The following is a 25,824-nucleotide window of genomic DNA, read 5'->3' on the forward strand; positions in this document are numbered from 1 at the left end:
TGGTTCCAGTTTGCGCTTTGTTTTTCTTTTTCTTTCTATCCTTAGACAATAACCCCACCTATCTCCCAAACTCCCACCCCAGTCAGAGTTCAGAGTTTGAATGAATGAAGAATTATGTGCAGGATGTAATTTGCCTACAGACAATTTTTTTTCTATTTTTCTATTTTTCTTTTTTTTAAATTCTAAACCAAAAATCCTCTCTCACATCTATACCAGTGTTCCAGTGATCACCTTCCCCTCTGCCAATGTTGGCACCCATGCCTGCAGGCATGTGTATACTCACATTCTTTTGTCCAGTACACTGCTTTTAAAAGTGGGTTCCCGGACCCCCACCGGTCCAGGGGGTCCCCTAGCAGTAGTTTAATTATAATTAATAATTAAATTATAATTAACTACAATTCAACACATTTTTGAATTATTACGATACAGAAAATGTATGAGTGACTGACAACAATCTTTATGAATATTTTTTTCGCCGGACATTGAGGCAATTAAATAAACCAAAACATATGTTTATGTCAGGACTCTTATAGGACAGAATCATTTGAAATGGGCGTAATGTGACCTCATGAAGAAAGTTTGAAATCCCCCATGTGACCTCTGTCAGCCAAACAGGAAGTGATGATGTCACGAGAGGAAGCCACAGTGACAGGAACACTGTACACATAGACAACTATTATACAATCTCCGAATGCTATAGAGAGTCTGGAACTACACCAAATCCAAGTAACGGAAGCTGGCATCCGTTTGTCATTTCCGTTCACGAAAATATATTTTAAAATATCTTTACATTTTATTTTTTGATTTCCATTCCCACTAAGCAGCAAGCTATATATGCTTAGATGATTTTGATTTATATCAGGATACATTTGCGCAACTGTAAAGACGAAACGGAGGGTTCACATCCGCTTTGTATTTTACTCATGATCAGAGCTTCCGCGTCCCAGACTGTATGACCGGAAGCATTAAAAAATATGTGGGAGGCAACAGTCTGGCCACGCGAGACCACTGTACCGTGTGTACAGTGCCAGGCTGTCCTCAGCTGTCTTATCTGTGTGATATTCACTTGTAATCCATAAACACGGGTCCGTAGCCCTCCAGTGTGTTTGGGAACCAGTGTTGTACACAGAATGAGTGAAATGCTGTTTGAGGCCCACCTGCTCCCAGGTGGAAGAGGCCCCTAGGCCCCGGGGCCCGCAGAGTTCAACTCCAGGTTAGAGCGCTGGAAAAATAACAGAACAACACATAGACCTGCAAGTCAAAGACACAGAGGCAAAGACAGACAGACAGACAGTGAGAGACAGAGAGTCTCTCACTGTCTGTCTTTGCCTCTGTGTCTTTGCCTCTGTGTCTTTGCCTCTGTGTCTGTCTGTCTGTCTGTCTGTCTGTCTGTCTGTCTGTCTGTCTGTCTGTCTCTCTCACTCTTTCTCCTCTCTGGCTCTCTTCTGGCCCCTCTTCCTTTCCTCTCCCTCTCTCTCTCCTCTTCCCTTTTTTCGCTGACTTCCCTCCCTCCCGTCCGTCTTTGTGAGTCATTCTCCCTCTCGCTTCCTCTTCCCCTTTCATCTGACATCTCTTTCTCTTGTGCTGCTTCTTCTTCTCCTTCTTATCTCCTCCTCTCTTTCTGCTCTCCCTTTCCCCCATCTTTCCCCTGACATCTCTCTCTCTCTCTCTCTCTCTCTCTCTCTCTCTCTCTCTCAGGGCCATGGCGCCATGCTGCCTGGGGTAACCTGAGTCCCCTCGGTGCCCACAGCTCCCCGTCCTGACATCTGGCTGCTCTACGACTGCTGACCCCTAGGAGGTCAGAGGTCATATGGCAAGGGAGGGAGGGAGGGAGGAGGAGGAGGAGGAGGAGGGGGGGGGGGGGGGCAGCGGCCCACCTCTTTAAAGGAGAGAAGAGTTGTATATAATACTGACATAAGGAAGCCTCTGTTTGAACAGCTTGGGCGAGTCGCTCCGTATTCTACAGCCTACACCAAGTGGTTCTCGAAGTGGGGTCCGGGGACCCCCAGGGGTCCTTGAGGGTGTTCCAGGGGGGTCCCCGGCAAAGTTAGTTAATATAGGATAAAAATCAGTTGAACGAGCCACTTTAAAGGAGTAGTTCACCCACAAAAATAGCACAACTTCTTTTCAAAATTCATATTAATTTGGGGGGTCCTTATGAATTATTTTGAGAATCAATGACCTATTAACAACAGTCTCTTCCAAAAGGATTTCACGTCACCCAGGGTTTAATTCGCTATAGGGGAGGGGATGGCTCTGCTATTGATATATACTGTAGATGAAAATTTGACTTAAATACTTGAGTAAATGAAGTTACTAGTTCCCAGTGCACCCCTGGATATTATAGCACCCTACTTTTGGAGCCCCGCCCACAGTGGGGTTGCATACATTATGTGTGAGGTGTGCTTAAATCTCATCACGTGTGACTACACCGGGGGGGGACGTGGCCCAACACACTGAAACACTCCGTCTGAATTATTTCACTTGTCATTGGTTCACAAGCATAGTATGTAACTTTGCCCTGTGTTTACATAACAAAACAACAAATATGTTTTTCTACCCATCATTTCCACCTAGAGTGCCAGTAGAGTGTGGTGTTTTTTACCTGCAGACACACATTGCCCTCTTCCTGTATTTTGGTGTTTTCACTTGTCTGTTTTTTGGTAGCCCAAAACATCCCTGTCTATTGCTCATTATAATATGGTACCATTTCTTTCTTTATTTTTTATAAATGTTTTATCTCACGATTTTGTAACCCATATTTCACCCTGTGCCAAAGCTTGTAATCCTGGGCGCTACTCTCCCTCTGCCAGCCTGGGGAGAGCCCCGAACTGAGCTCATACTTCCTTCAATGCACGAGGAGTGAGCAGGCCGTTTCTTATCACCTGACAGGCGGGAGTTTCCCCGGTAGGACGTAGCGCATGGAAGGAACACGTTATTCCAACCAGTTCCTTTCCCCTCCATCAGGCGCCCGGCTGACATGGGGGAGGCAGTATAGAGGCCAGGATTACTGCATGTTTTTGTGAGGGTACCTACCCTAGGGGACACGGGGAGAACATGCAAACTCCACAGAAAGGCCCTTTCGCCAACCCCACCTAGGGTATGGGCAATGATGAAGCGGAGGAGAGAACACGCCCCCAGCGTCCACAGCGTCCCTGGCAGGAATCAAACCCAGGACCTTCTAGCTGTGAGGCAACAGCGCTACCGACTGTGCCACCGTGACCCTCAATATGGTACCATTTCTGTCAACTCACTTTCTGTGTCTCATAGGACGGCTGTGGACAATTCAGAAACCTGCCTACCAGTGACATCATCGATGCGGAATCCAAAGCTAATAGAAACTGCAGGCTTTCTATTCCTGGAAAGGTAGCATGCTATAATGGAAGCCATTGTTTTTTTTTATTTTAAATCTAGTTTTAGATGCCTAAAACGATGATGTCACTGGTAGGCGGGTTTCTGAAGTGTCCACAGCCCTCCTCTGAGACACAGACCAAGTAAAACTTTTTTTTTACCATTTTATGATGCGCATTAGTGAGGACCATGAATTAAATGAAGATAAGTTGATTATGAGTGAAGTTGTCCTTTAATTTGGATCTACAGTATGTGGCTGGTTCTCAACGTGGGGTATGCGGACCACCAGGTGTCCAAATGGACACTTGCGGGTCTGTAGCTCAGAGTCAAATTAACACTGAGGATTTTACAGTGTTTAGATATGGGGTACCATTTATACAAATACAAAATCAACAACATGTGAAATGGGGGTTTGTGGCTCATAATGCATATCAAATTGCAAGTCTGTGAAATTAAAAAGGTTGAGAATCACAGCTCTACGTAGTTTTATGTCTATGTTCACAGCATGCGTGATCTGTGTGCTCTCTTCTTGCTCAACGCATTGTAAATATTAACCTTTGCAAGCTGTAGGTATAGGCCTATACACTGACAAACAAATGTGGACCCTGGCCATGCATTAGGCCACCGGCTGTACAGCCACGAACACACTAAAACTGTCCTGTTATGGAAAACCAGTTGCACAAATGAGCAAAAAGCTTGTAGCAGCACATCATTGCACATTTTGGAAGAAGATGACAGTGGTTCTTCATTCATACGTCAAGGACCCTCAAATTTATATGTATTTGGGCACACACCCCATTTGACAATATTGTGTGCCATGCAAATCGAAACTCTTGCAACGTGCCACAACTCACATCGCAACACATTGTGAGCTTGTAGATCCGCTATTTTCAAATATATGGCCAAAGAAATAGAGCTGAATTGTTTAAAAGTGAGTTTCTCAAACTATGGGACTGGGACCTCAAGTGGGGCCGTGGAAAGGTTGATCTGAAAATGTATCCTTTCCATTGGGTCTGTTTTATTTTGTTAATGTATTTTCTTATTAAAGTTCTGTCAACAGCTATAGTTATGTATGCTTCCATTTTTACAAAGGTGTACAAAAACATGTTGGTAAGACAAATTCAGCAGGAATTACAGCATTGTTGGATCATTTCTAATGGATATTCCTATTCAAGGCTACCAATATGATTTATTTGTAAATATGCTTTATGTCAACTTTTAAAATTGCACTATAACCCAATTTTTTTAGGGTCGCGAGTAAATATCCCTCTTTTTTTCTGTTTCCTACATTTAAACTATTTTTAAACTGTTCCTCATTTTGGCCCCTGGAACCCCCTCCTGGACCCTATGGGGGGGTCCCCGGACCCCACTTTGAGAATCAGTGAAGTAAGCGAGCCAGTTAGCAAAATGGTATGGTGGCGATAGTCTTTAAGTGCATGTCAACCAAATTCACCCAGCCGTCATGACCATATATGGGCATTGACTTCCTCTGGCCCACATAGCTCTGCGACTGCCAATTATGCACGCGGCTCCGCCCCCGTGTAACACGCGCGCACACGCACAAAGGACTGCACACACACACACACACACACACACACACACACACACACACACACACACACGGGCCCTGTTGCGCGTGCACATCCGCGCTAGCGCGCATTCCTTACATAGCATCTCAAACACATCACAGCAGACATGTTTCATCGAAGTACGTTAGGGGGCCAGAGAGAGAGAGAGAGAGAGAGAGAGAGAGAGAGAGAGAGAGAGAGAGAGAGAGAGAGAATACTACTGACATACAACACAAGTCATACCATTCATTTGCGTTATGTTGTGATGATCATGCATTGCATATGTTTTTCCCAATATCCATAACTGTACATGTGAATACCTTTTGTTTTTGTTTTATTTCACACTTTACAGTTGGTTTGGCAGGCAGTGTAAACGTATGTTTCCCATGCCAATATACAGCCCCTTTTCAATTGAATTGAGAGGGAGAGAGTGCGTGTGTGCATGTGTGCGCGCGCGTGTGTGTTTGTGTGTGTGTGTGTCAGAGAGAGAGAGAGGGGGAGAGGGGGGGGGGGGGGGGGGGCGTGAGAGAGAGAGAGAGGACACCTCTACATGTGCACTCAAATGTCTCTCTCCCACCCCACTCTCTTTTTTACTTAAAAGTATCAATACTGCAATGTAGAAATACTAAAAGTCCAGAATTCAAAATTTACTTGGGTAAAAAGTACAAAAGTATTGGCATCAAAGTGTACTTAAAGTATCAAAGGTAAAAGTGCTCATTGTGCAGAATGTCCCATTTTACAAGTTTTAAAGTAATAAAATGTATAAACATCTTTTGAAAATAGCAGATCTACAAGCTGGCAATGCATCACATGGCCACACAAGGCCTAATTGTGAGCTTGTAGATCGGCTATTTTCAAATGGCCGAAATGCATATAGGGCTGAAGTGGCTAATTTGTGTTTTGTAATAACAATCAAAATATACAAAGTAACCAGTAACTAAAGTTTTCAAATAATTGTAGTGGAGTAAAAACACAATATTTGCCTCTTAGTTGTAGTGTAGTAGAAGTATAAGACTAAAAGTACCGAAAATTGGAAATATGTCCCCAGTAAAGTACAAATACCTCAAGTTTTTTTTACTTAAGTACTTGAGTAAATGTACTAAGTTACTTTACACCACTGCTCTTTTCCCCTCTGGACTAGTGGTTTGCTCTCTCTCTCTCTGGTGGACAGTGTTGCCAGATTATGTGAAAACCAGCCCAAAAGAAGCAACTATGGGCCACATGAGTACTTTAACATGTACATCAGCTATTTTCAAATAAAAATCTTGCGGGGAAATTATACTGAGCAGATCTGGCATCCCTGCTGGTGGACATCAAACGACTCTCCGCCGATTAGCTGCACAATCACTGGGGGAGGGGGGAGGGGGCGGGGCTCTTTCCCAGCCGGACAATGCCATTATTTCAGCTCCATTGGTCAGGAATGCCACATTTCACAGCCCAATGACCCCCCTCCTCCTCCTCCTCTCCTCCTTTTACACCTCTCCTCCTTCTCTCCTTCACACACCCCCGCTTCTCTCCGGTGTGTTGCCATGTCCGCTTATTATTAAGCGACTTTGGGATTGTTTTGTCTGTAAAGTTGCTTGTAAATATTGGTGGTTGCGGTTTTTGGGGCTTGTTTCTAAAGAGTAGCTGCTTATTTAGGCTTGTTTGAACATTTTTCATGTCAAAGACTCCCAAATGAATATGTATGTGTCTGCGGACCCCCCCCAGCCCATCTGGAAATATTTTGTTCCAGGGACAGGCACGGCACCCATACCAGATTTGTGGATTGTGTTGTTAGAATCACGTTTCAAAAGTATTCCACATTTTGCATTTTTTAAAAAGACTTTTGAAAATAGCAGATCTACAAGCTGTTTTCAAATAACCAATGTATATGTTTTCATAGACATGGCTGCTTGTTTCTCTCTCAAAACCTGGCAACACTGCTCCTCACCTCCTCAGTGGAGTGGAGACCGTCTCCTTCCACCTCCTCCTCCAGCCAAAAAAAAAGAAGAAAAAAAACTGGAATAACGACCTTTAAAACTCCACCCTTTAGATATTTTACACCCTGTGCAGACTCACCCTGTAGTGTGATTCTATTCTATGTCCAATTTACGTTACACTGTACAATCTATAACACTGAGAGTGTACGGGATGTAACCACTACGGGTCCATTTGGTTACATCCCGTACACTCTCTGTGTTACAAATGGATAAATTAACACTGGGGATTTTTTTACGCACAAAGTCTTGGGTGGCCCTACAAAAAAAGAAAGAAAGAAAACCTGGCACCTCCGAGGCGGGTAGTAATCACAGATTTGTGAATGGATGGAACCGGGAGCATTTTTTTTTTTTTAGCAGTTCATTGTTAAAAATTAAACTATATACGATGACGTCCCCGCCCCCCCTCCCCCGGCACCTCCCACTTTCGCAGCGGCGAACCAATCCCGAGCCGCGACGAGATGGGGATCAGGCCAATGGGGGGCGCAGGACGGGCGCAGGAACGGACCAATGGGGGCGCGGCGGGGCGGGGCCATTCAAATGAGGAGAATTTGTCTCGGCAAAAGAGCTGAATGTCAACTAGTCAAAGATGGTGCCCAGTGTAGCCGTGTGATCGAGGGCCGTGCGGTTCGATTCCTTGCCCCCCCCTCTTTACCTTACCTACCAGATCTTAACTAAAAACAAACATGCATTTCTTTGATCCGCGTGCGCGTGGGGGGTGAAGCGATCAAGAAAGAAAAGCGACATTTTTGCGCTATCTGTCGCGCAAAAACGTTTCCAAGAAGAACAACATGCCTGGCTTCGGCGAGTGGTGGTGGTGACACGCACACACGCGCGTTTGGAGAATTTACACCGAGGAGGAGAACGTGCAAGAAGAAGAAGAAGAGCGATCGGCATTCTCCATCCAACTACTCAACTTTACTAGGTTTTTTTTTTTTTATGGAGGTGGGGTGGGAGGGGGGGGGGGGGGGGGAGATCTTGTGTGTGTGTGATTTTTTTTTTTCTCCCCTTCTTCTTCTTCTTGGTGTGTTCCGTGGATTCATTGGCCCTCCTCCTCCTCCTCTGCTACCATTCATGAAAGGCGGGGAGGGGAGCACCTCGGTGGGGGTGCATATGGCGGGAGCCAGCGGCCGTTCTGATCGCTGCTGGCTGCTTGGTGGTCTGATCGGGTCTGGTCTGGTAGGAGAGGAGATTGTTGGATGATCATCATGCATTGCATGGATGTCGGTGGACGGTGGGGAGGTGGTCGCAGGCAGGCACCCATGCGATCCATTTGGGAGGGGATCGCATGCTTCTCATCTCCGGTATTCAAGTACTTTTAAGTGTTGATCTTTCCCTACTGTGCGTGTGTTTGTGTATGTGCGTGCAGGCGCGCGTGTGTGTGGCTTTGGAACCCCCCCCCCCCCCCCCCCCCCCCCCACACACACACACACACACACACACACACACACACACACACACACACTCATACTGTGTGTGTGTGTGTGTGTGTGTGTGTGTGTGTGTGTGTGTGTGTGTGGGGGGGGGGTTACAGGGTCAGATATGCATGTGATTGACAAGTGGATACTGTATATATTGTGTGTTGTTGACATCATGCAGTAGCCTGTGTGTACGTCAGCCTATAGGTGTATGTATTAAAAACAACACGTAGGTTGCACACCCTTCCTCTTATTTATAAGTGCAAAATAAGTGCTATTTCCACGCGGCGTGGAAAGGGTAATATTAGTGTTCCTCCAACTCTCCGTGGGTTTGTTTATTGTGGTCCTATATATTCTACTCAGCATACACATATAGCACACATATGCGTGGTCGGTGGAGGAACCAGTTTTAATGCCTTTTCAAAATGCCTCAATAGCCTACTTTACTCAGCAGTAACAACAGTAGGCCTGCTATAACAGTCTAATACTCCATACAAAATCCACATGCCTGTATTGGCTGTTTTAAGGAATTTATGTAACCTCGTTATTTTCTGATATTGAAGAAAACTAATACAATGTCAATTTTGACTTCACTTCCAGGAACAAAAAAAAACATGGGTCATTTTAGCCCTAAAGTTTTCACTGCAATGTTGTTGATTTTATTTTAATTTTTAACCTAAAGCTCGTGCATGCAGCTATAGTTGCAGCTAATATGCATTGTGGTGTGTTTATGGTATTGGCAGTGGTGGAAAGTAACTTAAGTACATTTACTCAAGTAGATTGGGGTCTTTTTTATTTCACTGGAGTATTTCAAATTTTCGATACTTTTACTTCTCACTACACCTCAAGAGGCAAATATTATACTTTTACTCCATTACAATTATTTGAAAACTCAAGTTCCTTTGTAGATTTTGATTATTAGTACAAAACATACATTACCCACTTCTGCCCTATATACATTTCGGCCATTTGAAAATAGCCGATCTACAAGCTCACAATGCGTTGCACCACTGATCATGATTCTCTGAACATTTTTTTTTTGGGGGGGGGGGAATAACCCTCCTCCTCCTCCTTCTCCTTCCCTTAAAACGAGGAAAGGGTTTCAAATTGCCACTTTGGGCCTAAAGGGGACAAGAATAGTATACGGTATTAAATGAAGGTTTCTGGTATTGTATCGCAGGGGCGGAATGTGCTCTTTGCCCTATATATATTTATATATATATATATACGTCCCGGCTCCGCCCCTGCTTCCTCCTGGGGGCCAACAAGTCCCTGTTCTGGAAGTTCTTTTAGCTTATGTGCAGTGTTGCCATGTCGGCGTATTGTAAGCGACTTTAGGCTCGTTTTTCTGTAAAGTTGCATGTAAATACTGGTTAGTTGCGAGTTGCGTTTTTTGGGGGCTTGTTTCTAAAGTGTAGTTGCTTATTTAGACTTGCTTACAAATTTTTGTAATTATGAATTAAACCAGTGGTTCTCAAATATTTTCATAAATGCTTCGTACCCAGGGAGCTTTCGTTTTGTTAGAATGTTACAACAAAATATTCCAAATATTCCACATTTTATTTCAAGAGTTTTTGAAAATAGCAGATCTACAAGCTCACTATGCGGCATCACGACACAAGCTTGTAGATTAGCTATTTTAAAATAGCTCTGGCATATAGGTTTAATGTGCTCATGTGGCCTAAGTTGCTTCTTTTGGGCTTGTTTTCCTATACCTGGTTGCTTATTTTTCTCGCACAATCTGGCAACACTGCTTATATTATGTGGAGAAAAGCCATGTGAACAAACATTTTTGGTTTTGTTATGATTTTTTGAATGTTTGTTTTATAAAAGCAAATGTAACTCTGGGCTCTCGAGTTACATTAACACTGAGGATTCATTTTACTGCAAACAATGTTGTTATTATATATATATATATATATATATATATATATATATATATATATATATATATATATATATATATATTTTATTATTTTTTATTTACAGGTTTTGTTTTTATTACATGTTTATTCCTTGTGGTTACATACATACTAGTGTGTAGGGTTATAGGTCAAAGTAAAACTGGTCCATTTGGTTACAGCATCACTGAGAATTTTGACTTTGTATAACAATGCAAAGGAATGTGTTTATTAGAAAGCCAGGCCTTATTCTACGTGTGTGGATTTTGTTTTTGGAATGTTGCAATGGATGTTCATAAACCCCCCCACCCCCCCCCCCCAAAAAAAAAATCATAATAATGACGTGTATATACGTCTGTTTTACATTAGTCACTGACAGGGATGTTTTCTTTCAAGTTGCACTGTTTATAGACAATTAGCCCTCCTATTATGTCCTTTACAAAGCGTTTTTGCATAGGTGTGTGTGTGTGTGTGTGTGTGTCTGTGTCTAAAGTAAGTCTTTTTTTAAGCCGATAATAGTCAGTTTTGTTTCACGGTTCTTGGTTTTGCGTAACGAATCCAAATGCTTGTATAGTTGTCAAGTTTCTGGGGGATGTGTTGTAAAGGGGGGGAGAAAGGGGGTGCGCGCACCACGCACAGAGGCTGTCAAAATAGTTTAGTATTGTCGGGGGGTTTAAACGTATAATCGAGTGGATTTCAGGCGAAGCAGCGCGTTGTCCGACGCCCTTTTTCTGTTGTACTACTGTGAAATGAGATGAGCAGTGCAATATTAAAAGGGCATTGGCTGACGACTAAAAAGAAAAACATCCACCACTCCTCAGCCCCCCCCCACCCCCCACCCCCCCGTGCTCACAACGTCCCCACTTTCAACTTTTTTTTTTTCACTTTAGTTTATTTGAGATTATTTTTTCGATAGATTTTTGCATAGATGAGGGTATACTTTATTGAACATAGCCTAGTAGGCTTATGTGTCATAGATGTATTATGTGCACCGTGCCATTGTTTTTCTGTTTAAATGTCCACTGTGGCTCCGGCATTTTTGTGTGAGAGTTAAGGTGCTAAAGGGATGTTTTGTTGAAATAAAGTGTTAAATAGCTCTATCTTCTGACCGTAATCGTCGCTATAGAATGTTTGTTCAGTAACAAGGGGTGTCCTTGTCTCTGAAAATGTATTTTCTGTTTATTAAAGTGCTGCAGAAATGGTAGGCCCCGTTTACTGAACAAACACTAGTCTAGCAATGATTACTATCACAATATAGACCTTTAACATTTTTATATAATACTTTTTTGTTTTAACAAAATAATCGCTTTACCATTTTAAGTGGTAAAGCCCCAAAAAAAACTTTAAAAACTTGGCTGGCCAGTGTGGACTGTTAAGTCCCATTGGGTCAACTTCTGTGTGTGTGCGTGTGCCCCTTACGTGCGCTCCTGTCACCCTTACGTGCGCAGAGGTCAGCTGCTTTGACGATGTTGCACTACTGTTCCATCCGTGTAAGCAGTGCAATAGTATTGTCATAGCATTCGGCCTTTGCCAGTTCAACCGCTGATCCACCATGGGACCCGGGTTCGAGTCCCGCCCGGCTAGGACGTGACAAGTCTTGCGGATTCACGCCAGTGGCGGAATTCAGAAGTACTCACTTGTACGTGTAACTATAGGGGTACAACCGTTAATCGGACTAATGTATGGATTATTAAAAAAACATCGATAATCAATATCTGCGACGCGTTCTGAGCTCAATTCGTTGATGTATAAAACAATTTCAAAATATCAGAAAACACGTCTCAATTATTTGATTAATCGAAAAAGCTAAGAAAATAATCAATAGTTGCGGCCCTACTTTTAACTTTGTAGTAAAAGTCTTGCATTCAAAATCTTAAGTCAAAGTACAAAAGTGTTGGCAAAAAATAAAAGTAGCCATTATTATTATATTATTACCATTATTCAGAATGCCCATGCCCCCTCAGAATTGTATATATCATGTTATTGGACAATAATTACTGATTATTTACCACATAAGTCCTATTTTATACTTAGGATATTCGAAAATAGACGTTCTACAAGCTCACAAGACGCCTTGATCTGCTATGCTAAGTTTGATTCTTTTTAATCATAATTTTATCAATTCTTAATAATCTAGATCTGCAAAGTAACTAGTAACTAAAGCTGTCAAATGTAAATATTTGCCCCTGAAATGTAGTGGAGTAGAAGTAGCCTATAAAGCATCAAGAAATGCAAATACTCAAGGAAAGCAAAAGCACCTTGAAATTGTACTCGATCAGAGCACTTGAGTAACTGCAGGCCACTACTGCGGACTGCAGCTTTAAACTGGACATCAAACAGAAGCACTGGGAGAGAGATTCCTTTGTGGATTCCTAAGGAGGGGCCACATTTTAGCTAATGTTGCACCCCCCTCCCCAAACGAACCCCCCACCCCATCCCACCCTCCAATCATAATGTAGGTTCTACCCCCGAATCCACATATAGCTATATATCTTCAGTGCTAATTTAACTGTGAGAGAGCACAAACTCTCTCACAGGTGACACTATGTGGAGTTTTACTGTGTATTATTATTATTATTATTATTATTACTATTATTATTATTATTATACTGGCAGTTAAGGGCCTCTTTGACCACACCTCTGGGGGGGAAAAAAAGAACATTTTGTTCACTGGAACTTCAGAGGCCTTGTGTGTGTTTAGTGCATGGCGGCCCACATGTCAGGTTGAGCAATACACTTTGAAGTCACACTGTCAAGTCAACCATTCACATGGTGCTGTTGAAAGATAGAGGCTGATGATTGGTGCATATTGTTGGGCTGGAAGGCCTGATAAATTTCTAAGCGATTGTTCTGTCGATTACTTTTCCGTTTAATCGAGAAGTGTGTTTTTGAAGGTTTTATTTATTTAAATGAATTAATCGAGAGGTGTGTTTTTAAATGTTTTAAAAAAAAAAAAAAAATATATATATATATATATATATATATATATATATATATATATATATATATATATATATATATATATATATATATATATATATATATATATATATATATATATATACACAGTATATCAACGAATCGGTTAATTTATTTTAAACTTTGTCCCACAAAAGTGTCGCGCAAAAATGGCTTCGGCCATTTTCACTATTTTAAAAAAAAGTTTCAACACTTTTCTTCTATGATGACATGCGCAAAAAAGGGATTGATTGTGAATATTTTGTAAAATGATGATCCCCATTTGTTATGAAACCTATTTAATTACAAGACATTAGATCTACTCCATCAATCAAATGAACAGGACGTTTATGAGAAGAGTAAATTAGCCCTTTTGGTAGAAAATGCCAAAATATAAAATAGCATGCTGTATTTTGAAATACATGTTTTTTTTATTGTCTCTAAATCATCCGATCATATATAGCCTTGTGTGTGTGTGTGTGTGTGTGTGTGTGTTTGTATGTATGTGTATATGTTATATGCAATCCTATTTTATTTTGAAGAAAATAGCAAATAACCGCTGCAAATTAATCAAAAACTGTAAATTTGCTTTCTAAGGCTGCTGTCATTGTGTAGGCCTGCTACATGGTGCAAATCCTCAGTGTTAATGTAACCTTTTGGTTCCATGTGTGTGTAGCCTACACTCTTGAGTTAAACAAGCCTTTTGGTTCCATGTGTGTAGCCTACACTCTCTCGAGTTAAACAAACCGGTCGCACAGCGCATTTTAAACGAGTCCTCCTTTTTTTCTCTCTCTCTCTCCCACCAACAACACGTCGACTTTCCTTTCAAAGCCTTTCTGTTTTGTTGTCGGCTCTCTGACGGATCCTATAGACGTGAGGACGTTACGGTGTGTGGGTGGGAAATGGGGGGGTGGCAGGGGTGGGGTAAGTTTCCTATTTGTGGCAGGTCGTTGGCGGGGTGGGGGTGGGGGCTCCTCGTGAGGAATGCAGAGGGCAGGTCCCCCCCCGATCTACAGCATGGAGGGAGAGAGCGAGAGCAGGGGCCCGCCTTTGGTAGTATACGTTTCATTCTTGATTACCTACCATGTTCTTGTGGTGTGTGTGTGTGTGTGTGTGTGTGTGTGTGTGTGTGTGTGTCTGTGTGTGTCTCAGTCATGTAGATGTGAGTGTGTGTAAAATGTTCACACATTGCAGTGTAATGGCATGGTTATAACGTCACATTTCAGTGTAATAGCATAGAGCTTGAAGGCTAGCGACAGTGTTTAGATGTGACCAACAAGCGGTGTGTTGTCAATTGAGATGAAGAATGTTTTTCTTTTTCAAAAGTAAAAATATTTTTTTGTCTAAATCTTTTGAAAATAGCAGATTACAAGCTTGTCGATCTTGAGCTTTTAGATCGCCTATTTCAAATAATTGTAGTGGAGTAAAAAGTCTGCGATGTTGTGGAGTAGAGGTATAAAGTATTGGAAAATGTAAATACTCAAGTAAAGTAATATATCAGTACATGTACTTAGTTGCTTTCCATCACTGAAAAAAAGACAGAATGGGGCCCGATGTTTATGGCTACTTTCAACGTTACTGCAAGTATAAGCTTGTTTCTCTCTCACTGTGCTGGCAGGCAAATACCAGACAGAGCCTATATGAAGGTTAACCTGTAGCAACATCATGCAGGAATGATGCCATTTTAGAAAAAAAAAGGAAGACATTTGTGTAACCCACTTGAAAATGCATTTTGTGTTGACTAAAGAGCTGGAGAGACGGGGAGACTCCTGTTACTGAACAAACACTCAAAAGCAATGATTACTATCAGAATATAGAGCGAATATAGAGATTTAACCTTTTTAAATATAGGTTTAATTTTGCATATCGTCTGTTGGGTGGAAACCTCATTTGTCCAAAACTGTTACTTTGCATGATTAAAATTCCAAAATAACAAAAGTAGCAGATCTACCAGCTCAAAACGTGTTGCTTTGCGCCGTGTTTCGAGCTTGCAGATCTGCTACTTTTGATGCTTTTGTGTGTCGCTCTAGTTGTAGTATGACCAAATAGGGCATTAATTTACAAAGAAACCCACAGTTGAAATATGGAGATAGGGGGTTTCTGCCCGACAGCAACGGATATATAAGCATTGCATATATAAGTAGCACAGGAGATGAGAGAGGCCAGTGCGTTGACAGAACGGTGGTGGAACACGCCGAGGGCCTCTCTCTCTCTCTCTCTCGCAAATTTCTGGGAAACAAGAGGGGAGAAAAACACGGTGGAATTTCTCACATCTGCCCGGTCTCCAACGTCTTTGCCTTTTAATGGGGTCAGAGAGCAGTGTTGCTGCCACTGAAAATAATAGAGGCTCCATAGAAGCTGTTTCTGTTTAAAATGACCCCGACGTTTCCTCCTCCTCCTCCGCTGTGGCGATGCGGAAACGCAGCGCCACGCAACAGCAGCGGGGCCTATGGGCTTTCAGCTGGAATGTCCCACAGAATGTGCTCATTCTGGGGTTATCCCAGTTAATTGGATGACGTTTTGAATTGTCTTTATTGTCAACCGACCTGTCTCTCTATCTCTACATAGGCTACATAGCCTACCCAGTAGGCCGCCAGCCACCTTGTAGTTCTACGGGGTCAGCAGACTGACCTAAGGAAGGTGTTGATTTGTCGGAGAGGACGCGACCGTGGCACCTAGAGGATAGTTTAGTACAGCCATTCCTAGCCAGTGGGCTGATCTACAAGCTCACAACGCGTCGTAGCATTCTCGCACCCCTTGCATCAAATGGGTGACAGTTTGGGACAGGATTTGACCACGTGGCACCCGTTTCACGCGACTGGACTCACTTGTGTCAGATGTTGAGGCAATGGGGCCCTGTCCCGTTGTGTTGCGCATTGACGAGAACTTTGATTGAATAGTTAATAAAACACCTTTTGTTAACAGTACAGGTAGTAACAGTTAAACGTTATGGTAAAAGGATAACACAAAAAGCCCCAGGGGGCTTGTCTCCATTGTGGTCACTGTCACTGATGATGACTGATGATTGTATGATTTTCTTTCTAACGGTATGCAAACTTCACACCACTCGGCATGGCACCTCGCTCACCTAACGGCTCGCTCCGGGGTGCCTCATGGGGCTCAAGTCTCTGATGGCGCATCTGCCTTGTTTTGAATGGGAAAACGAAAATGTTTTGAACGAGAAACATAGCTCTTTTCTAATCATTTGAATCGCGTCATTTTGGTCGCTGGCGTGTTCAGCTAATCGCCTCTTCGTGCATGCTGTCAATCACTGTGCATACGCTGTGGAATCTGTATCGAAATCTAATAACTATAATAATTTGCCAGTTGTGTGTGTGAAAATGAGAAAGATTGAGGCGAATGCCGCCTCAGTTGGGGAGTTTCCACCCGTAGTGAAGACTCTGAAGCGACGAAAAGCTTTGTTTGTGTTGCCCGGTTTTCTCGTTCGCGCCACTCAATCCAACGTTGTGCTAAGAAGTATCTTTGCATTGACTTTGAATGTAATAGCGCCACTCTAACAACTATTTTCGAGTCCGGTGTGAGCACACTTTTAGTTAAGAGTCACAGACCCATAACATTTCAAGGACCCCTGGGGGTCCCCGGACTCCATTTTGAGAACTACTGCTCTATACAGTCTTGGCTTGTTGTGGTGGTGGTGTTTTTTGTTGTTGTTGATTTTGTCGATGTGATGATTTAATCGATTTGTTTTTTATTGTTTTTCTCGCTGTGTGTCTTTGTGCTCGGCACGGCCTCTGAGACGAGACCCTATCGATATTGCCTCTGCTTTTTAGAGTGTTGAGGGAGTAGTGCAATATTGCTTATAGGGTCTTGACTTGGAGGGTTCAGTCACCTGTCGTTTCACACCCATAATCCTCCTCTGTACCCATAATCGTCCTCTGTGCAGACGCAACGTGCATGGTTCATATTGTCGGTTGTTCATAGTGTGTACTGTATACAGTATATGTGTTAAGGGGAGTAACCTCTAATAAAATCATAAATAGTTGCAACCCTAGTTAATACCCTCTAAAATAATCCTACTATAATTAATAATTTCCTGATTGTTTGGGCACAGCATGCTTTAGAGGTGTGACTAGAATGGCTGTGATTGTATAATTTGTATACGTTTTTATTTATGCGCCGTTGTTGGTTGTATAATTAAGAACGTATTTGGGTGAAATAAAAATGTCTTAGTCAAATAAGATTGATTCACAAGAGTTTAATTAAAAGCCCTTACAAATGGAATTACACCCGTGTCCCATGAAAGTATACAGTATGTTATAGTTAACAATGACAAAAAAATAAGTATATTCTGGTTTGCTATTTTTGAGTGCCCTGTCCCTCAAACCCTAAAGTGAACTTTGACCTTTCTACAGCTGTGCTGTGTGCAAACTGAACACAAAATCCTCACTGTTCATTTAAAGGGGGGTGTACATGATTTTTTTGATTAAATTGGTGACCCACCTGAAGATGTATTTTCTGTTTACAAAAGAGCTGGAGAGACAGGGAGGCCCCTGTTACATAACAAAGTAAACACTCTATAGCATTGATTACTATCAGAGCTTTTGTGTCCAATATGTTGATACAACAGTATAATGTCAAAGTGAAACAATTTTGATACCAAACATTGGTAGGTAAAACATCTTCAATGTGTTTTATAAAGGCTTTCAAAACAGCTTAAAAAAAGAGAAAGTTCTACTTTACCCCCAAAGATATCACTTACAGTATCGTTAACTCTGAGGTGTTCAAATGGAACCAAATTACATTGGCACACTCTGAGTTTCAACCAGATAAATGAACACTGAGGATTGTATTGTGAAGGCTAGGTCAAAGGAGCACATATCACTGACTAGATAGTTTGATAATTCTGCCGAAATTGCTCCAGTAAATTCACAATTCTCGACAATGTTATTTTGAATGGCATGACTCTTAAAAATGGCAACAATGTCACCAAAGCAGAACTACAAAATGCATATTATCTGATTCCACAAACCATTTGGCTGGGATGATGACTAGGTAAAAAATCAGTATTAGTTTAACCATGAAAGGGTCAAAATGGCCCTGTATGGGTTAATTCAGATTGAAGCGAACACACAGGCTATATGTGTATGGTACCATTTTCATAATGGCTGTTTACTGCCCCCTGGTGTTGAAAGTATGGCTGGACAATATATCGACATTGATTTCGTCAAGCTATCGTCTGGGATTGTGCTATAGCCGATCTACAAGCGACACACGTCACATTGGGACGCGATGGAGGCTTGTACTAGATAGGCTATTTTCTTTTTTTTTTTAAATGTTTGAAACGTTTATTTATTTTTTATTGTCACTATCGAGATATTTGGTAAAAAATGTTGTTATTCATTTTTGTCCAGATTGCCCTGGCTAGTAGAAAAGTACATTGAGTATAATTTTGATTGATTGATTCAGTTTTCTATAGTGTAAATATGTATAAACTCAATGCCAACTGCCACATGGTAGTTTTGGGGGTATTGTAATGCATATAATGGAATTGTTGCTGTTGGGTGCACCTCGTATGTCCAAACCTTACTTTTCAGGAAATGCAAAAAAAAAGAACCTGTGTTCCAATGGCTCAGTTATTTAGTTGCAAGCTCTTGTTAATACTTTTCATTAGTTATAAAACCCACAGACACACTTTCACTTTCAAAATGTTTGTAGATCCGCCGCTTTCGATACTTTTGGGCCACACTGTTGTACGACGACGTAGGGCATTCATTTACGGAAGAAATATAAAAAGTTGAGAGATACAAGGTTTCTGCCTGACAGCAACAATAATCTAGCCTATGGGTGGTGGTTGGGCGTGGTTGAGGTGGGGCTGTAGGACGATGCAACAGCGGTAGGGTGGAGCCCTCTACAGGTGGAGGTGGTGATGATTATGACGTCTCGTCGTGCGGTGAGGCGCCACCCTGTGCTCTGGAGGAGGAGGGACGTCCCGTGCTGTTCGTGCGCTCTCTGCTTGACACTCTTTCCCTGTTGCACTACTGGGAAGCTGCCAGCGAGCAGTGCAATAATGAAAGGGCATCGATCAGCTGGGCCTCCACACAGCACAGCACAGCGTCCCTCTGCTAACCTGGAGCCACGCACATCAGACACACAAGCATGTACGTACGTGCGTGCGTGCACACACACACACACACACACACACACACACACACACAGTCACGCACAAAATCATACACGCATGCATGCACACATGCGCGCGTGCAGGCAGATATACATAAACGCGCACGCACAGGTGCAAGCAGGCGTACGTGCGCACCTTCACGTCACACACAAACACATACACGCATTCACGCGCCAAGGCATGCACACATGCACGAACGCAAACACGCAACCACATGCATGCGTGCAGGCAAGTATACATAAACGCGCAAGCAGGCGTACACGCGCACCTTCACGCCACACACAAACACATACACACATTCACGTGCACAGGCATGCACACACATTGTACTACTATTTGTGTGGACAGAAAAAAAGTTTTATAAATGTTTTTACCTTTTTTATTGGCTATTTTTAACGCTAAAGCCTGAGTTGTGGGTTGGTGTCGAAAATAGCAGATCTACGAGCTATTGTACCTTGTAGAGATGCTATTTTTGGTGACGCACACCTAAGTATAAATCAGACAAAACTCCTACCCCGACTCCTAAAAACCTAACCTCTAAATGTCTCATCTTAACCCTAAAACAATTGTCTAAATGTCTAATCCTAACCCTAAAGCCACAGTTATACCTTAGTTGGGCGTGGGGGACGCACACTGAAAATAGCAGATCTACAAGCTCACAACACATGGCACAGAAACTTGTGGTGAACTTGTGAACTCTGCTATTTTCAGTGCATGACACCGGCGTGCAACTAAGTATAAATCGGGCATGGCTCCAACCCTAAGCCCTAAACCTAACCTCTAAATGTCTAAGGACCTCAACCTTGAATCTTTTCCTAATTGTAACCCCAACTATTTCTCTTGTGAGGACCAGGAAAACCGTCCTCACAATGAATGTCTATTTCTCAAATTCTACTATATTTGTGGGGACATTTGGCCCTCTCAAGTATATTAATATCGGTACACACACACACACACACACACACACACACACACACACACACACACACACGTCTAACACATCAGATTTCAACCCAATGTCTTGTCCTGATCGTCAATGATTTAATAAACACTTTAAAATGGGGAAAAAGGTTGTCGTTTTTTCTTTGTGGTTCATTTTGGTGTGTTTTTCAAATGGGGGGTACTTGTACCCCTAGGGATATGCATGGTTTCTATGAAAATTAAGGAAGTTTTGATTTTATGTTTAATGATAAAACATATACACAAAGTTTGTGAACTTACTGATCTGTAAAGTGTTTAATCAAAAACTAGACTAGTAGAAAGCAATACTGAATTTCCACATTATTTGAACATATTGACATCAAAACCTGAAGTGTTAGACCAGAGCAGCAGGTACTAATCGCAAGTGCAGTATTTCATTGCATTTATTTCTAATGTTATGTATTTTTCAAAAGGTGGGTTATCATTCATTCATAGCATCATATCCTAGCTATGATTTTCTAGTGAGCAAAATGTAGTCTAGTCAGGTAAATGAGTTACTTGGATTCAGAAACCACAGAAAGGGGGTACAAGCCAAAAGAGTTTGATGCAAACCACCATTGTATATATAAAAAATATATATATATATATATATATATATATATATATATATATATATATATATATATATATATCTCTGGGACCCCAATCTACACTGTGTTCATTTTACTCTGAGAGTAGAATTGGAAGTGCTGGGAAAAAAGGGGGGCAGACCATAGTTATAATAATCTGGGCAGACAGAATTGGAAGTGTAACACTATGACATTGAAGCTGATAAATGGGTTATCTCTCTTGATTGGGTGAAATTGGCACCTTAAGTGGTTAATGAGACTAATCGATTTAGCTGATTATAAAAAATATCTTACAATTGTTTTGCATGGATTCATTGAATCATAAAAATGTAATAAAACATAAAAACATTTATTCAAAATTATTTGATTAATCAAAACAATGTACCAATAGAATAATCGTTTAGATTTAGAACATAATGGATAGTGACACAGGCAATCCTGGACATTTCCAGTGGAGTGGTTGCAATAACATCCCATTTGAAGGCCTCTGACGCCATCTAGTGGCTAACCAAAACATTTAAATATTTCTTAAATGACAACGGCAACCCTCATTTACAATGAGATGGTTAAATACTTTAAAAACAACCTATTACATTTAGGATAAAATTAAGTATTAAAATAAAGTTGAATTATTGACATCATGTAGTAATGACAGTTCTACCAAATTCTTTAAACAATTAGACTCAAATTTAAGGTTGAACTCAGAAATGACCAAGAGATACCACAGTTTCAAGCTACTGTGTACAGCAGTCAGGGTTTAAGGCACAAAACAAACAACGAACAAACACAATAACGGCAACCAAGTAATAAGTCAATTCACTTTAAATCATGTTTCCATAAAGTTTTTGTTTGCTGGACAGAGAAAATGACATTCCTTGATCTATCTTCCTTGCCATGAACCAAGAAAAATAACCAGGAAGAGCTTTCTCTGATGTGAACACTTGGGCACTCAGGGCCAGGGTCGAGGAGGGTGATGATGAAACCTCTGACAACATAGCCAAGAAATCTCTGAGAAAAGAACAGTGGTGGAAGAAGTACCCAGATATTTTACATAAGTAAAAGTAGAAATACCACAATATAAAAATACTCTGTTTGTTACAAGTAACAGGCATGTGTTCAAAATGTTACTTGAGTAAAAGTATTGGCATCAAAATATACTTAAATTACTATAATGTTTGAAAATAGCCAATTTACAAGCTCACAACACATTGCATGCGAAGCGTTGTGAGCTTGTAGATCTGCTATTTTAAAATAGCCTATGTATAAAATAGGGCTAAACTGCTTAATGTATGTTTTATAATATAATAATGTATATCTGCAAAGTAACTAGTAACTAAAGTTTTCAAAGAATTGCTGTGGAGTAAAACAATATTTTCCTCTCAGATTCAAAATTGGAAATACTCAAGTAAAGTAAAAAAAAAAAAAGAAAAAAAAACTCAATCTTACTTAAGTACAGTACTTGAGTAAATATACTTTGTCACTTTCTACCATTGGAAAAGAAACTAGAGATCTGAAGGTCCAAGAGCTCCAGTGGCAAAAAGAGTGGGCAGAAGAGCAAAGGAGCTGCAGGCAGTGTTTTTTGCTGTGTATCCATCTATCAATAGTAAGAAATGTATGATGAACTCTGGGATAAATATTAATAAGGGGTAATGTTGTTTTGACCAGGCTGAGACTGGGACAATGTGGTCTGGCCAGTTGCTTGAATATAGGTCAGTGGTTCCCAAACTGGGGGTCCCCAAATTATTTTGTGTGGTCCCCAGATGATTATAGCTTTATGTGCAACATTTTTTTCTCACTCAAACAAACCAACCACCAACATACAGCTTAAGTGTATACAGGGTATCTGCACTATACATTATAATGACTTTTAAGACCTTTTTAATACCAAATTGGCCAAATTGTGATATTACGTAAGAAAGAGCGAGGCGTTGTGAGCTTGTAGGTCAGCTATTTTCACAATATTTATCTGTGGAACCAAGTCAAACTAAATGTTATGCCTACAATTAAGTCAGTGCTTGTCAGGGTGGGGGTCCCCAGTCCAAATATGATTATTTGGGGGGTTGCGGCCTGAAAGTTTTGGAACCCTTGTCATAGGTAAACATCCAGACAATAGAGGCTGCTGGCTGTTTAGAGCAGTGGCAGATCTATTCTAGGGTCTCAAATACTTCCCTTTAAGAGGCTATACTTTACAGCAGAGTTGAATTGTCAAAATGTCCTATTGGAACTAAGAGCATTCTTTCTTGAGCTTTCTCCACTCAACTGGTCTGTAAAGCAATGGTTCCCAAACCTTTTGGCTCAAGACCCAAAAGAGAAGTCGGATGTTTTCCCAGCATCCAAACTAGTGAAAATAGCAGATCTGCAAGCTCATAACGTGGCACGAAGCCACGTCCTGAAATATTTGTTTTCTAATTCTTGTCTTTGATTATTTGTATTTGATTCATGTTAATTATTTTTGGAAAATGTTTTAATTTGTTTGCAGCTCATGAACATGTGTGAATCTTCCCTCGCGACCCACAAATGGGTCCCGACCCACTGTTCGGGAAACTAGCTAAATGATGGAGAGTTGAACCAAATTGACCCATATAGATCTTTAACTCTTCAGAGCGTAAAATGACCCTTACGGGTCCATTTGGTTTCATTTTACGCTTTAATTATTGTTAAACATCTGCATTACTTAATTAAATAATTGTTATTTTGATCAATGCTTGCCTGTTATCTCTCCTATTGGTACCAACATCAATACAGCATGGAATTGAGGACAAAATCTCATCCAATGGTAACTAAATATTGTATGTTTTGAGAGTCTAAATCTCATCAAATGGTGGTCCGTGGCTCAAATGCTAAAGCAGAGGTTCTCAACCTTTTCAGGCTGTGACCCCCAAAAATGATCATATTTTAACTGGGAACCCCCCCACTCTGATAAGCACTTGGAATGTAGGAGTTGAGGCATTACATTTTGTTTGACTCTAGATATATATTTTTGAAAATAGCCAATTTACAAGCTCACTGCACAAAGCAGGCGTTGTGAGCTTGTAGATCTGCTATTTTCAGAGTTTCTATAGTGTAGTTTGTTGATTACTTTTGATGCAGTGATCTGGTTTCTTCTTTTCTTTCTTTTTGAGGTATTAAAAAGGTCTTAAAAGTCCTTAAATAGGCTCTATGCACAGCAGCCATATTGGAAAGAAATTGGGCCTCTTCTTACTTCCTTCACAGGTTTTGCCAATGATACAATTTTGCGAATGATATAATGTTACACACCTTTTAAAAATGCACAACAGTACCCTGACTCTGTTTGACCCGAATGGAACAGAGCCTTCATTAGTATCATTGGTAACACCTGTTAGCGTCTATAAGTATATCATGCACAGTATACATACATTGCTGCTATGCTCAGGCACCTTAGTTTGTCTTATCTCAGGTACTTTGTAAATATGTAGATAACTTGTTTTTGGCCTTCTATTGTTCTCTGTTGATCTCCTTCCCACTTAACCCCCTACCCCTCTTCTTCTTCTCTCTCCCCACTCTTCTTTCTACGGAATTTAACGTTGCGATGGGAGTGTTGTACAAAAACGAATTTCACCCACTTTTTTTACCTTGTAAACCTGTGATGTGACAATAAACCTGATTCTGATTTCTGATTCTGTTAAGGAAGTAAGAAGAGGCCCAATTTCTATCCAAAATGGCTGCTGTGCATAGAGCCTATGGTCACTTCACTGTTATCTGGGGACCCCCTCAAAATCATGTGGGGACCCCCAGGTTGAGAACCGCTGTTCAGTTCTAAAGTACAGGATAAAGCAGTAAACCCCTTGCCTGTGGAGGGCAGCATTGCACGTCTCAGTGTACAGCCTACCGGAAACCACGAAGAAGAAAAGTGTCATGGCGGCCGTTTCGGTATTGTCTGTAATGTAACTAGACTATAATAATAAAAAACTACAAATAATAATAATATTAATAATACACGTGTTGCCTGGTTTATTTGAAGCGGCAGTCTGTTAATGAACACGTTTTAATTAGAGGTTTTAGGGAATGAACTGTTGACAATGAGGACGGTGCTGATGGTCGCAGAGAAGCCGTCCTTGGCACAGTCCATCGCCAAGATCCTCTCCAAAGGTTGGTACCGCTTCAACGAAAAACAGCAGATCTACAAGCTCACAACGCGTCGCACCGTGACTCATTGTGAGCGTGTGGATCTGCTATTTCAGGCTATCAACAGATGTGTCAACGCACGTGGAATAGGCTCTATTCACAGCAGCCATATTATGAAGACATTCACAGGTGTTACCAATGATACTAATGAAGGCTCTGTTCTATTTAGTGTAGCACAGTGGTTTCCACGACTCCCATAACTCTGAGAGTGTACACATGGAACCAAATGGACCCGTAAGGGCTCAGAGTTATACACATGTAAGGGGCCATTTGGAAGCCCATGAGGGTCCCTGGACCCCAACTGTAGACCCACTGGTGTTTCCAGTGAGCCAACATGCACAATATTAGTAACCTAACCTGACACCGTCAAATGGAAGAAGCTTGCAATATTAGCACCCTGACTCTGTTTGACCAAAATGTGAATGTCTTCATACTATGGCTGCTGTGAATAGAGCCTATTCACTTAGGAATGTGGGGGTTTCCCTAATTACGAACGCATATTGTGTCCCCAAAACATATTAGAATAGTTTGGGCACTTATTTTCATAGAATATTGTTTGTGTCACCAGAAACATGAATGGCAATATATTTCATGGATCTAAAAGCATTTCCAATTGACCTAATAATGTGTCAGTCTTTCAGGGAGGGCTCATAGGCTCTATTCACAGTGAATGAAGACATTCACAGGTGTTACCAATGATACTAATGAAGGCTCTGTTCCATTCTGGTCAAACAGAGTCAGGGTGCTGATATTGTGCATGTTGGCTCACTGGAAACACTCTGCTACACCACCAGTGGGTCTACAGTTGGGG

General features: G+C 41.4%; 1 protein-coding gene across 1 annotated transcript in view; it reads left to right on the forward strand.

Moving 5' to 3' along the window:
* The first annotated feature begins 24,739 nt into the window (after positions 1 to 24,739).
* Positions 24,740 to 25,824, forward strand: part of top3b (DNA topoisomerase III beta) — a 35,260-nt gene continuing 34,175 nt past the window's right edge. Inside the window, exon 1 of the mRNA XM_084054910.1 lies at positions 24,740 to 24,977. Within this exon, the coding sequence (XP_083911036.1) occupies positions 24,908 to 24,977 (70 nt within the window). The 5' untranslated portion in view covers positions 24,740 to 24,907. The remainder of the gene's footprint in view (positions 24,978 to 25,824) is intronic.

The sequence above is a fragment of the Gymnoscopelus microlampas genome, assembly GCF_963454915.1.
Source record: "Gymnoscopelus microlampas genome assembly, chromosome: 4".
NCBI classification, from domain to species: Eukaryota; Metazoa; Chordata; class Actinopteri; order Myctophiformes; family Myctophidae; genus Gymnoscopelus; species Gymnoscopelus microlampas.